The sequence below is a fragment of the Chamaea fasciata genome, unplaced genomic scaffold (assembly GCF_029207755.1).
Source record: "Chamaea fasciata isolate MVZ Bird 193981 ecotype frontalis unplaced genomic scaffold, bChaFas1.0.hap1 SCAF_1, whole genome shotgun sequence".
NCBI classification, from domain to species: domain Eukaryota; kingdom Metazoa; phylum Chordata; class Aves; order Passeriformes; family Sylviidae; genus Chamaea; species Chamaea fasciata.
This window is the reverse complement of record NW_027094086.1, coordinates 132374816-132390202: the sequence shown is the minus strand read 5'-3', so window position 1 is coordinate 132390202 and position 15387 is coordinate 132374816. Positions and strand designations below refer to the sequence as shown.

Below are 15387 nucleotides of genomic sequence, written 5' to 3'. Positions count from 1 at the left end.
GTAATATAAGTAACATAAAATAATGTGTATAGTATTTGTGTAAAAAAGTCCTCTTCCAGAACATTTCTGATGGAGTTACACAATGCAGCAAAGCTATTGACTGGTTAGAAAACAAGAAAAGTGAAACAGGGTTTTGAAATGACAAGTGGGGAACTGGAGAGGTCTGGAAACCTGCTCAAAGTAATAATGCTCAGGAGAAGAAAGCAGCACAGTTTTCCACGGTGGGGAAACTGAGACAGTACACTGTAGTTAAAGGGAAGGAAGATAAAGTATAGTGTGCTAAATATGTAGCATATAAAATAGCTACAGAGACAGATTGTACAGTTGAGCATTTCCATGTGACCAGCTCAAGAATGATAAAATAATATCTTTAACCTGGACATCTAGGCCACTGGACAAATTCTGCTTTTAAATGGTTGCAGGAGACACATGTGTTTTCTCTTAACCACAGAGGGCTGTTTTCGAACCTTTGCTGTAACAATTCACTACTAAGATGCTAACACTCTAGCATCTATAAAAAAATAAAAATGTAAATATGAAAACTCTCTAGTATTCAAATGGATCTACATATATATCCACTGGGATCATATATTGAGGGCTTCTTCGCAGGCATATTACTGTATTGTGGGGGTTTTTAAATTTGTCAATAAAGAAGTCTATATGCTGGTGAAAGAATTCTGGAAGGAGAATTCACACGTTACCACATTGAGAGAGACAGATTTACTAACTACTTAAGGGTTCCCTATTGCAAAGAGACAATGTTAACCTCATGAAACAACAGAAAAAAGGAAAAAAGAGGGTTCTTTTTTTTTTTTTAAATGGGTTTTCATCTGTTTTACAAATTATAATATCTTTCACTTTGTAGGATGCTTTTGACTGAAGATCTCGGACAATGTCAAACGTTTATGTTCTCTTTACAGCATTATAATTTTAATCAGATAAATGACACAAATTTTCCAAATCTAGTAAAACAGACCATCAGCATGTGGAAGGTTTTGTGTCTTTATAGGTATTCTCTTCCCTTTAGTGCTACAGCATTATTACAATTACAAACATTTTCTTTAGGAATTTGTTTAAGATATTTTGTGTTCAGAGGTTAAAGGAACTGATAAGAACAATCTGATGTAGCATTTTATAATCTGACGTCCTTAGGAAATAGCTTTGGCTATGTTTATTGAGTTCCTATTGAGATCTTATTGTAAACTTCCATGTATATTTTATTTTGATTTTACATGATTGGATCGTCATGAATTAAAATTTATCTTTCCTTCTGTAGCAGTTGGCTCCAGGAGTTATTTGAGGCTTCATAAAAGAAGCCATAAATGCCCTGTATAGAAATTAGAGACAAACTGCCAACAAAAAAAGTAGTTTTTAATTGGAGAACAAGGATCTGTAAATATAAAATAATAATGTGAGATTAAAAATTAAGAAGTTGTTGCATTATATGAAGTTGAGCTGTTACCAAAACAAATCTGTAATATATTTGTTATATGATCAAAAATTGTGTTGTTTGAAGTCAAACTTCCTTCTTTTTCTAAAACTGGTAAAATTGTTATATTTCATTAGGCAGATTCTGATTTGAACTAATGACTAAACTACTGAGCAACAACTCTGAATTTATCCTGTTATATATATCAGATTTTACCCCTGAGAGTCTAACCAAATTAAGTAAAGCAATGAAATTGACACCAGTAAAAAGTGGAGAAAAATGTTGTCTACTGTAATTCCTATAACTGGGCAATATTTTTCTGTGCTATAACTCATCATGCTCCTAGTTGAAGACAGTGTATTCCCATGATTGTGCTGTTCAATTGAAAAAACAGTGTTAATCCAAAATTCAAGACCTCTGAGACAGGAACCAATCTGTTAGAATCGTTCTGTGTGTGTGTCATTACCATTCCCACTTCTCTCTTTGCAGTTTGCTGTTCCAGAAGACACTCCTGAACTTGCTGCTTTTTTATATAATTCCACAATTTCTCATTACATCAGGAGAAGAGATGCTGCAGTGGCAGAACCTCACAGGAAAAACTCTGCAAAAATATTGGTGAGCTATGTAAAAGCTGTATACTGGGACTGTGCAGGGAAAGGTGAGACTCTCTACAGTACCACAGGCAAGGCAAATAGGACAGGTCACTGTACTTTTAACAATCCAGAAAATGCTGGAGCAATAACAATGCTTCTCTAAAATAGTTCTGATTAGACAGTCTGGTACCTGAGTATTTGAACTTGGCTATATTTTCAGAAGTTTTTTTTTTTTCCACTTCTGCCATCCTGAGCGTACTTCAGCGCTGTAGGTGTCAGCTGCCCTTGCCTAAAGGCAATGTGCAAACTCGGTGACCTTGAGATCAATCAAGGGACTCACATAGTCAGTGCTTTCCATCTATTTTTCTGAACCTTGGGCAGAGTTTCTTTCATGCTGTCCAGTCTCTTATTAAGCTGTTTACTGCAAACTCATGCTTGAATTCCTTGACCTCACTAGAATTTGGAAGCAAAGAACCTCACAAACCTAAGTCTCTTCGAGTAATAGAATTATTATTGCTTCTGAAAGTTAATTTGGCAATTGTTATATAAGGAAGAAGATAGAATCTCAAAGTAATGAAAACTGTAACATATTAAGAGCAAAATCACAGATTAACCTATTTTAAACAATAATCACTGTTGATTCCTGTGCCATTCTTTCATCAACCCAATACCCTAGGAAGGATCTGGTTCAACTTGGTCTAAAGGAAAAATGCCAGGACTTTCAAAGACATGTCCATCAATATCACAGAACACTTAATCCATTCTTCAGTGATATCTTAATTTTCAGTCATCTTTCTAAGTGACTAGGCTCATAGGCTGCCAGCATAAAAATGACTGCAGCAACTGGAAGTGGTTAACAAAGTTCTAAAGTATGCATTGGGTCTGCAACTTAAAATATGAAGCAGAGAATTTTCAGCTGCTTGATGTAGATGGATCAAACATATTTAGTGGGGTACTCAGTAATAGGAAATTGGAACTTTGATGAACAGTCTTCTAAAAAAATAAGCTTTTGATCAGCACAAATTAAGATAGAATTGGGTGCAGTGCTTACCACTGGATATATAGCAAGACTTTTCCAGGGTGAGCACAGAAAAGCAGTGTCATTAGTTCAGTTAGAAGGTGGCCCAATTGTGGGTGCCTTCACCATCAATTACTGCTGATGCATAATTTATTTTTTTTTATTTGACGCATTGGAAGTATACATGGAAAAGGAATGTTGCTCTGAAAAAGACTGATTAGCCAAAGATAATTCTTTGTTAAAATTTGAAAATTTTTTTAGAATTTTTAAATTATTTTCATCAAAGCTTTTTCACAGAGAGTCAAAATGTAGTGAGAATCTCATATTCTATTTATACTGTTGATTAAACACTTGGTTTGTTTTCCATTAGTTTCAATGTTACATTGTTCTGAAAATCACTACAGGCTAAATGCATTACTAAGAAAAACAGAAATATGTGTTCAGGTCCTAAAATGTCAGCCAAAAAGTAGAGTTTTTCGCATACTAATGATTTATTTTGCTAATGTGTGTTTTTGGCCACTATGATTAACGAAAACAAGTCTTCTCCTTCCTGCAAAATAAATAAATCTGTTTGGAGGATGTTTAAAGCCAAATAAACAGATACTTTAAAATGTTCATTTAAAAAAAAGAGTTTATAGTTTCAGGGTTTACAGTTTCATTTTCAGGCAGATATAGAAAGCAGCAATTAATCATACAGCTTCTGCTTATCCTCCAGTAAGACAGAGACTTGTGGGGAAAGCTGTCTGTAAAGATACAGGATTCCTTAAGGGTGTTTTCAGATCTGTTGCATGCATCATCATCTCATTTCCTGAAGATTAGGTATTGGTAGTGCATTCTCAATCTCACTAGGGAATATACTTACTTGTGAAAACTCAGCTTTGCTTTTGAGGTCACAAGGCCTTCTGTCATGGGAGGGATTCTCTGCTTTGTTATAAAAATAGGAATCAATTAAAACCTCAGCCTTCCCCTGAGTCAAACAAAACTTTTCAGATAAAACCTATTTGTGTATACAAAATTTTTCATTTTTTCCACAAACATTTACTCATTTTTATGAGGTCTTTTTTTCTTTTTATGCCCTGAACAACCATGTAATTTCTGTGGTTACCCCATTAGACTCTGCTTATTCCCTTCAGTGGCTTCCAGTCAGCTTTTAACCTTTAGTGTGACATTCCTCTGGCAGACTTTAGGAGTATAGTTTTGAGTTGCAATGCTTGGCTTTTCCCCTCAGCCTTGTGTATGAGCCAGAATCACTGCTCATCAGGAATGTTTCATGGACAATAAGTTTCAAGTAAAGCAACTAATTAATCTCAGCAAATGTTCTGGCTGCTATGATGTAAATATCAGTGGGAAAACCAGGAGAGTTAGAAATGGGGAAAAATTTAGGAAAATAAATAAACACTTAATGCATAGAGAACAGAAAAAAAAAAAAGTGTTGAAACCATAAAATGATTGATAGGTGAGGAAAAAAAAACATGCTTCAAAGGGTTGGTAAGTGCCTGGACGTTTTAAGAGTTCTTCATAGCAGAACTGTTGAAAATTATTACTTTTTTTTTCTTTACTATAGGTAGGTGTTTGTATTCATTGATAATTCAAAAAGAATCTGCTCCTTGGTTTAGAGCTATCACAATGACTCATGGGGTATCTCATGTATATTAGATGAAATTACTGATTTCAGACTATGTAACTCTTTAAGGAAAAAGTTGATTTGTTTTTGCTTATTTATAGTATTTGAAAATTACTTTGTTTTCAAAGCATAAATATGACTTCCCTTTATTTTTTGCTCAGAACTGTACAAATGTGAAGTGTGTCCTAATTTCATGCACTGTGGGACAGCTGGAAAGAGGAAAGAGTGCTGCACTAAAAATCAGGTCCCGGCTCTGGGCACAAACATTCCTGGAGGTAATGCACACAAACATCTCTTTCCATACACATTTAATTTTTTAATAGATATTTAAAAATAAAAATTATTAAATTAAGTGGGGCAAATGTAAATACTTTTTGTTACCTCACAGCTGGCCATGTGTCTGTATTTACTGTGTAGTTGTCATATCTTTAACACTGGAAAATACACTGAGAAATTTACAATTTTATTTGTTGTTACTAAGAAATACCTGGATCTCCTATCTTGATCAAACTGATTTATTATCAGCTTCTTTCTCAAGGAATTTAGAATTTCCCAGTCTTTCTATCTGGAATGCAAGAACCTTCCTGTGTTCCCTATAGCTGTGGGAGAAGAATTCTTATGATGCAGGGTACCTTTTACCCTAGCAAGAGAAGAATTGAGGATCTTCAATTTGCAGCTTTAAATTAAGTTCCTCACGCCTTTTAAGTTAATTTCTCCATTCCCTCATATATGAAAGTAGAGAAAAGAAATTCATCTTCACTTGCCTTCCTGGAGAAATGAGAGCAGATGGGATAATATTTCCAGAAAGTTGAATGCCAGCTCAGTAGCAAACCACCTTTGCTCCAAATCCATAATGGGTGCAAACTTTTGGGAGGTCATTGGTCTCCCAGTAGTGTACAGGACTATGGCAGTGGTTACTTGAAAGGATGACTTGAAAGGTTTTTCTACCTATCTGGCAGGACACCAGGTCACATTCTGTGTTTCTTCTCCAAAAGCTGTTATAGGATCACTATGACTGAAGAGCACTTAAGTTCTGTCCTCACTACCTGGCCTTGCTTGAGGAAAAGAGATTCCTGTCTCACTCAGTAACAAAGGACATCCTTTCAGATACTAAGTGAACTAATTCCTGATTTGCTAGTGCATTGTCTTTTTATGAAAAATCAACCCCAAGAAAATTCCATATCTTTTCTTCAGTTCCATTGATACAAATAAAATGCTTTTAAGACCAAGCATGTTTAACAAATGTTAGATATGTCTAGATACTCTAGACTCTATGTATCTTATTTAGGTTTGCTGAGTCAGTCATCTGCTAGAGCAAAAAACAAAAAAAAAGACAAGGTCTGGTTCAAATTCAAGCCCAGAAACATGTCAGCTTGGATGTCTCTGTCCTTTCAAATCTGGGAACTGGGATGGACATTGTCTGGTGCAAGCTTTTGCAAGGGACAGAAAATACCAGTATGTAAGCATCTCTACAGCTATAGAAAATACATATCTATTGGGAATAGAATGGGAATTTTATTCCAGTTTATCCCAATTCCATTAAGAGACTGCTGGACAAGTTCACACAGGCCAGTTACCCTGTTAAGTTCAGGTAAGAATTTCACTGCACTGGTTCTCTGTTCCTAACACACAGACAGGCAGAGAGGCAGAGATACTATCCTTGACTGGAACTATGTGTGACAATTTTGAGCACTGCAGTGGGCAAGGAATAACACAGAGGATCTTCATCATTTTCTTCACCAAGCAAAAGATAAAGCTCCCTTAGCTACCTTCCTTACTGGGAACTGAGCCTGATGTATTCCAGATCCAGTCAAGTCTTTCTCCTCATCATTCTGCTGGTGAAATATAATTAACTCTGTAAGGGCCATAAAGAAGATTTTGTGAAAAATCCTGTGCACAGATCTTTAGATGAAATTTCTATGCTATTTACAATATTTCAGTGGAAATTAGCCTCATTAGGATTTTCCTAAGTCTAGGTTAGTAAATATCAAGAAATATCTGTAAGAGAATAAAGTTAAACAAAATTAATGAGAAACAGTTTATCTGAGTTTTTGGCTGTGACAGAAGATGCGTAACAATTGAAATAAACTAGCTACAGAAGACACAAAATCTCCTCTTTTGGTGACTCTTACTAAAAACAAAATCTTTTTCTGAGGTGTAACCTTCGTTAGCCTGACTTAGGTTCAGAACAAGTATAACTGTGTGAAATTCAGTGGCACATTTAATGCAAGAGCAGTGGAACTCATGTAACTTGTAAGTAGTAGTAATCTGAAAGTTAGATGCCAAAGCTGGTTGCTAATTCTGTAGACAGTGACAAGACAGAAAGGTATCTTTAGAGGATGCATTATCCAGCTGATTTGAAACATCTTCTCTCTGTCTGATCTGGATGGGGAGAAGAGTCAAAGCTGGGCCTTGGGATATTGATATATGCAAACACACCAGGCAATGCCAGTGCTGCAGTCCCTTTAGCTCCTTCTTGCTCCTTAATAAATCCTGTTTGCTTTCCCTGCCCCTCTCTTCACTGGGTGAGCTCCAGGCAGAGATGGAATGTTACACCAGCTTGTGGGCAGGGACAAGGCTGAGCCATCCTGTAGATTCACTGGGTGGAAAGACCTCATGTGAAATATTCCTACCAGAGTATCTTCTGCTTACTCCACTGGCCTTACATGCCTTTGCTATTACACAAGACTTTTTATGGGCCATGATTTTACCTTTTCCTTGTAAACATTTCTGTGTCCTTTGAACAGTAACTTGCAAGTCTTGTTAAGAATCAGAAAAACGCCACTCAGAGCAACAGAATTTTTTCCTAAGTAGAAAAAGGTAGCTCCCAGAGAACTGTTCCGTCCCCCCATTTATGTCAAATTAGCTGCCAGAATAACATGATCCCTATTTCACATGCAAACTTGGAAACAGTAAATAGTGTCCTAGGGTCTGGTTATCTTCCTTCCACTCATCTCAAAACAGTTCCCTTTTTCACAACCCCTTTTAAAATTAACAGTTATACAGTCATCACCATAAAAGACTGTACAACATAATTAGTTTCCTAAAAAGGACATAATCTGCTCTTAGTAAGTCTGTAACTGTTGTTAACTAGGCTGAAATCTTCAGATTCAAACTGAGAATTAAAATGCAGTCAAAATAATCAGGATGAGATGACTGTGAACCAGGAAGGACTGTTCAAGAGTAAGACTGAACTCCACTGTCATGCTTTTGTAAAGAAACTTAGGGTAAAAGTCTCTAGAGAAACATTGCAACCTCTTTTGCACATTCAGTTAATATAAAAGTTTTCATATGCCAAAGAAATAAGAATAATGGTGACATACAACATTCCTCAACTGTGTTATAATCTAAAAGACATGGCGATTTGCAGACGAAATTGTTGGTGCTAATTAAAGCCAAGAACACTGTGTCATGATGTATTTTCTTCTTATAAATATGCTAATGCAAACCTGAGAAGGATTTTGTTGAAAGTGATTGATTTATGCTAGGGTGAAATAATTAATATTTTTCATCAAAGTTATATGGGCCAACATGTGTGTTTTATTGCTGCAAAAGACCTGTCATGTAGTGAGTGACTCCTTCCTCTTCGACTTAGTTTAACTGACAACAGCTGACCCTTTTGTCTCTTGACAGTTGTAACCTGTCACCTTAAAACCCAAACTCCCATAACAAATAACAGTTAAATGACGTGCAGTGATTAGACATGTTTGAATAAATAAAGCAGCCCAAATTTCCCAACCAGCCAACAAAGATAGAGACAGACATTGTGCAAAGGCCAAAAAGAATCACATACTTTTTTGGATTAACTTCAAAGTCTGGCTGTAAATATGAACCCTCTAGTAAAGCTGACTTTTGCATTCAGACTTGCTGATCAGGCAAATAATAGCCTAATTCATTCAAAACAAAATCAACCTTACATGGTTATGTTACATTGTGTTCTGATGGGGCTCCATTATGTCCCCATTTGTCTCATCATATTTCTGAGTCATCTGAGGGAGACCCAAGGGAGACTGGCCCAGTATTCTTTGAATGGATGGGTACTTTTTAATATAAGACTTGGGAGTTGTCTAGTAAAACATCTGTTTTGAAAATACATTTCTAAGTGATGAATCTGCATAATCTGTCTCATTTGTGGCAACCTTCAGGCTCCAAGCTCTTTGGAACTTACACTGTGGGATATGGAGCTCAGCACATTTTTAGCTACTATTTCATCCCGTGAAATTTCTCATAATGATAGAAATCTCCTTCTGGGACAGCTAGGGAAGGCAGTAATGTTAAAAAAAAAAAAAAAAAACAACAAAACAAAACAAAAAAAAACCACAGAAGATGTGTGAGTTTCCCAAGAAGTTTGAAGTTTGTTGTATTTTCTCTTTAAATATTACTGAGTATAATTGTATTGTTTCTCTCTTGACTTTTTGACAGCTCCAGATATGTGAATTTGGCACTCCTGATCGCGTGAACTTTAATAGTTAGAAGGGAGAAAAATCTAGTTTTAATCACAAAAAGTTGAAAAGCAAGAGAAGCACCACTGCATTTGAATGCTCTCTTGGTACCCAAAGTCATATTTTGGCTTCTCTGTTAAATACTCATTATTTCAATGTTTCTTAATGTGCACTGATCCTGTTTCTTTTTAGATGCCGAAAACTAGAAATATATGCTTGACATATTAACGGTGATGTGTGCTGCAACACTCATATCTTAACTGCCTGACCCCAGAGTGGAATCCAAAACCTGAAACTAAATACCTAGGCTCCCTGTTCAGCACATGGAGAAAATGAGATAACTCAGACAAAGTGACCTGCATTAACCATCAGCTTGGTTCATACAGGCTATTCCTTATCAGGAGGATAGGCACCCAAATCAGGATTTAGTGGGAATATGTCCTCCCTCTCTGAACACAGAATCCAAAAATGGTTTAGAAGGTACCTACAGAATTAGTTGAAAGACTTTAAGAGGACTTGGTTTATTCCATATTAATTGCCAGAAGCAAGAGCTGGAAGTCCAATGATTAGAGAATTCAGGACTAGAAGTCACAAGTTCAATTCAAACTGAGCTTGAGAGGCCCCACATCCCTGCTTTATAAAATGATGGTGTTGCCTTCTGCAGAAGCTGCACCAAGGGTATAAAAAGAAAATGAGAGGTCTGGAAGGGTATAGAAAATGAGGAAGACCATGATGTAATAATACCTTGTTGGTTTGGGCTATCAACTACAAGTTCTCCCAGTCCTGGCATCCACCTTTGCCTTCATTGCCTGGAACCTGGAGCTGTCACCACCGTTATAGTGCATATTCTAATGAGAAATTTTGTTGAGAATCTCCATATTTTATTACTGGTGAACTCAGAACCTCTTTAGTGGGGTAGAAGTTCTCTAGGCCAGGTAATGCTTTTGTGGTAAGGATTCAGTTCAGCTACACAAAAGTCATTAGAGGAAGAATGCAGATAGCCTGTGCAGTGGGGCCATACAGACTGCAGCACGTGTGTGTCGGCAGAGGCTTGGAGCACAGAACAGATATGGAGGTGATGTGAGACAGGTGAGAGATCCTCTTGCATAAGGTCCTTTATTTTTTCACTTTTCTTCCTATTGTCTTTATTATGGGAGCAATTATTTGATCTGTAAGTGGAATGTGACCACAAGGAACAGTAATTTCTATCCTTGGCATCCTCCAGCACAGAACCTCTTTCTGTGTCCAGTGGAAAACATCCCAGTAAAGGGAAGACTGCTTAGTATTTTCAAAGAATAATTCTGCAGTCAACCTAAATTCCCTGTGTGTGGATGGAAGTGGGAAACAAAAATTAGTGAGAGAGACGTCTTGTGCCCTCAGTCATTGCCATATATAAGCCATATATGGAAGTTTAAGTAGATTATTTTAGTTCAGACTGAGAATTAAAAGCCAAAAATTTGATGCACTGCCCTTCAAGGCACATATATAATAACAAAAGGAGGAAGTAATCGACAAAATTTTCAGTTGCATCAAAAAACTGTTGTTATTTGAAAAAACAAAATGAGTAAAAGCCAAAACTTTGGTTGTGGCCAAAAATAATATATTATACTGGATTTGATTGTTTATGTGAATTGAAGGCTAGAAAGAAAGAGACATTTGCATGGGGCTGAACTAACTGGAGGTCTTTTGGGTGTGGGCTGGTTTTGTTTTCACTCATTTTTATTTAAAATATTTTCAGTGTTTACAAGAACAGAACATGAGACTCTTCCTAGATGTGCTACAGTATATATAATGTTAGGAATATGAATAAATAAACATCTTAGATTGATAACCATTATAATCTGTATATTGAGGTCTTTTGGAATCACAAGAAAATAGCTGCCTCTATTATAACTTAAAATAGGCTGTTAAAATGGATGTAAAAATACAATATGTGAAGTGTAAGAATATAATGATAGAGAGAAGGACGTGCTGATTGTCAGAATACTGTCTTTGGTCACAGCCATATTTGGGTGGACATATCCTCTTGCTACAAATAGCACAAATACTTTTTGACCATGTGTACAGAGTCACATGTGCATTGTTAAATAAATTATTAAGAAGTAGGTGTATGAGCTCTACTCTCATCATTTATGTAAGCTACTCTATTGGCAGCAGTTGAGGTTTTGGAAGGTATTGGTCAAAGAAAACAAGCTAATGAATTCCCAAAGCATGTATTTAAAAGGTATTGCTTACTCTCCTGTCTTTAAAGTGTTCCAGACTCCAGCAGAAAGGAAACAAATTTTAATCAAGCAGTGACAATATTGTTGTAACAGCACTGAACTCCATGTGCAAAATTCGTAAGTTCTTGGGTTGAAAATGCCACTGCAGCATGCAGCTTGCCATAGGGGAAGTATATGCACTTCAGCTAGGGAGACTTCACTGGGCTACATCTCAGCAGAGAAAAAAAAGGATTTCCCAGAGCTAAACAATTCTCCATAGAGGCAATGGAGCAGAGTCATTCTGGAGACACTCTCCAGCAGCTGAACTCTTCAAACCTGCAGAACAGCAATGATCTGCCAGTCTTTAAACTGCTTAAGATTTTGTTCCTCCTATCCTCAGTCTAGCTCCTTGGGATCCAGATTTGTCCCTGCTTTTCAGTGAGCTCTCTGACCAAGATGCCCACATGCCTTAGAGATCCTTTGGGAGAGTCAGCAGATCTGCACTTGAGATTCCTGCAGAAAGCACCAGCATTCCACTGGAGCCTGGAGAACTGTTTCTCACAGTGTCAGTGGTTTTCCATCACTTCTCACATTATTTCAGTCTCAATTGTCCGTAGTAAAACACTGCACTGAATATTTATTTGGAGCACTTTCCTTCATTTCTGACTGCTTTATTGTCATGCAGCTTTTAAAGAAAACAAAGGCTTTAATTCAAAAATCCATTTGCAAAACAAAAGCATGTAGAGAGAGAGAAGCTTTAATATATACATCATCAGGATCTGCCACCCAGGCAACACAGGGGATGGCCATGTTTTGCCTGCTTCCCAGAATATTGCAAACTACTGTCTCAGCAATGAGCACAAGATCAGGTTCTGCTTGTTCTAACACGAGGAGAACCACAAATAGCCAGTGTACTTATGGCTGGGCTCTCTACTGTTGGTCATTAAGCACTGGCATAAATACCAGATTCTTTCTTCTCCTTCCTCTGAGCCATGACTAAGTCCTCAGCTTGAATTTCAAACCACAAGTCCTGCAGCTTCCAGTAAATACTGACTATTTAAACATACGCTACTTAAAAAATGAAATGGTAAAGAAATGCTTTACGATTGGCTTGAGAATTATAAAAAAGGCTGTAGGAAAGACAGCTGCTCGTATCTCAAAGGTGTCAGTACAAGTAAGAATCCTGCTTGCAACCAATGTTGACCGCAGTCGTTGTTTTCAAGTCCTTTGCCCCAAACTCATAATTCTGTAAATGCAGGAAAATACTCTCTAGTCTTTTATGGTCTCCATTCCTGTATTCCAGCATTTCCAAGAGCCTAATCAAGGGTTGAGGCAAGCTGTTAGCTGTGGTCACAACCCAAGCTTATTAACCCAAGCCAAGCATTAATCCTCAGGAAGTACCCTCCTCTGATGTTCTTGTTGCTGATAAAAGCTGAAAATTAAATAAGCCATGTATAGTAGGTGAAAGGCTTTATTTTTCCATTACTGCTGTGTTTCCTTTATAGGAGGTTTCAAGAGAGTTAATGCCTTTACTGTACTTTAGCCAATCCAGCTGAATGTCTAATGTCTACTTCTTCAAAAATGTAGCATGTTCTGTTCTGTCCATTACAGATTATGTGTATAAATCATATAATAATATCCAGAATCCTGCTTAATGTGAATTTCTTAGGATTGAAAATATAAGGCTTTTTTCAGGCTTTTTTTTCTGAATGCACAGCCACAGAAACATACTGAGATTTTGTGTGAGGAGGAATCTAGTGCAGAAAAATAAAATATGAAGAATGTATTGAGCCTGGAAATGGAAAAGAATTAATGTGATAAGGAAAAGTTATTTTTCTGAATATCACCTCATAGATGATCATCACCTTGAAAGTGCATAAAACTACTGATTTACCAAGTCTAATTTTTCATTTTATATGCTACTCATAGAAATAGATAGATACTGATCATTCCTTTTCATTTGATACTATCCGTGTTAAGCAGCTGATTTGACTATCCCTGTGTAGTTGTTTGAGACAGATTATTTAGTATTGCTCTTTCCTAGTATAAGCCCCAAGCAGAGGTTGAATTTTCTGATAATAACCATTCAGCTGCTCTCAATATTTTAAAAGAAAAAAATTATGGCATAGCCAAATGAGTTCCAGAAGGCAATAAATGTGCTGGCTTTTTATCACCCTCACATATTTGCAGAGAAAATTAGTTTTTTAAAAGGAGACTGAATGGACAAGGCAAATACCACGACTACAACCCTGGAGCTCAGGAGAACACCTTTTACAGGGAACTGTTTGGAAGAAGTCCATGGGAGACGATCCTGGAAAAGAGAAGTGCAGAAGAACTACTGATTCTCCAGGATCATCATCCTTTAGGCTCCAGAACTGTGCATCCTGAAAAATGGGGGTTTACCATCTTGGTACAACACAGACATACAAACATGGTAATAGTGTAAAGGTCAGACTCAATCATCTTGGAGGTGTTTTCCAATCTTTATGATTCTGTGTTTCTGTGAAACCTAAAAGAGGTGGAAGCAGAGTCAGTTGACCCAGTGCAGGGGTTGAATAAGGATTGGAGAGAGTATCTGAGGATTCAGGGACAGAGTTGTTAAATTAGAAGCCCACCAGCACCATTTTACTGGGAAAATCTGCGTACAGTAATCCAAGGTCTCTGCAACCAGAGAGAAAACTTGCCGCTATCAACATTTATCTTCAGCAGAGAGATATCAGGATAGGGGAACATTTAAATAAATTGGACACACGAAAGTCCAAGGAACCTGACAGAATACACGTACAAGTCCTGAGGGAGGGGCAATTATCTTCGAAAGTTCATGATGATTGGAGAGAATTCCTGAAAACTGGAAGAAAGCACATGGTAACATCTGTCTTCAAGGAGGATTCAGAGAACTGTACATCAGTCAGCCTTATTTCAGTCCTTGAGCAGAGAAAGTGATGGAGAAAAAACATGGAAGCCATTTGCAAACATCTTAAGGACAGGAAGATGATTGGAAGCTGTCAGCGTGGATTTACATCCTTACCAACCTGATGGCCTGATAATTTGTAGATGGTAGTGAAGTGGAAAGAGTGGTTGATACATCAGTTGTTTGTGCTGCCCTTCAGAGGAACCTCAACAGGCTGGAGAAGTGAGTTGACAGGAATTTCATGAAGTGTGACAAAGGGAAATGCAAAGTGCTGTAGCACAAGAGGAATAATCCTATGCATCAGTACATACGATTATTCCAACCAACCAACTGGAAGGCAGTGTTCTAGCAAAGGATCTTGGAGTCCTGGGATGCAAAATTGAACATGAGCCCACTCTGTGTGCCCTTGCAGAAAAGAAAGTCAACAACCTCTTGGGCTGCACTAGGAAGAACGTTGCCAGCAGGCCAAGGGAATTAATTCTTCCTCTGTACTCAGCACCAATTAAACAGATCTGGAGTTCAGTCCTGGCCTAACTGAGCAAGAGAGTCATGGACATACTGGTGCAAGTCCAGCTAAAAGCCACAATGATGATTAAGGGCTTGGAGCATTCAATATACCAGGAGAGACTGAGAGAGATGGGAATGTTAAGTCTGGAGAAGAGAAAGCTCAGGAGGGATCGCATCAGCATGTGTAAACATCTGGTTGGAGGGAGTAAAGACCACACTGTAAGGTCTTCTCAGTTTCAAGGAGCAGGAAAGAAGCACAAATTGAAATACAGGAAATTCCTATTAAACATTAAAAAACCCCTTTTTTACTTGGAGGATAGTAAAAAACTGGAATTTTTTCAACAAGGTTGCTTCTTGAGATTGTGGAGTTTCCTTTCTTAGAGATACTCAAACCCTAACTGGACATAGTCCTGAACATACTGCTCTAGTTAATTCTACTGTGCCTGAGCTTGGAGCAAACATACTCTAAATATGCTCTCCAACCACAGCAGTTCTGTGAAAACTTTGATTTGGGCCATGGTCATTCAAATGCATACAAGTTGGCTCCCAGGCTTATATTATGCTTATTTCAGGTAATTTTCACAAACAAACCTTTCTCCATCAGTGAAGGAAAGAAACAGTAGCCCAAATTATCAAGGGGTCTTCTTTTTACCTCAGTCTTT

At 37.4% G+C, this 15387-nt stretch overlaps 1 protein-coding gene across 1 annotated transcript in view; it reads left to right on the top strand.

Moving 5' to 3' along the window:
* The window catches only part of ITGA8 (integrin subunit alpha 8), a 112012-nt gene that overhangs the window by 80857 nt on the left and 15768 nt on the right, over positions 1-15387 (top strand). Inside the window, exons 26-27 of the mRNA XM_066198317.1 lie at positions 1919-2044; positions 4826-4939. Of these exons, the coding sequence (XP_066054414.1) occupies positions 1919-2044; positions 4826-4939 (240 nt within the window). The remainder of the gene's footprint in view (positions 1-1918; positions 2045-4825; positions 4940-15387) is intronic.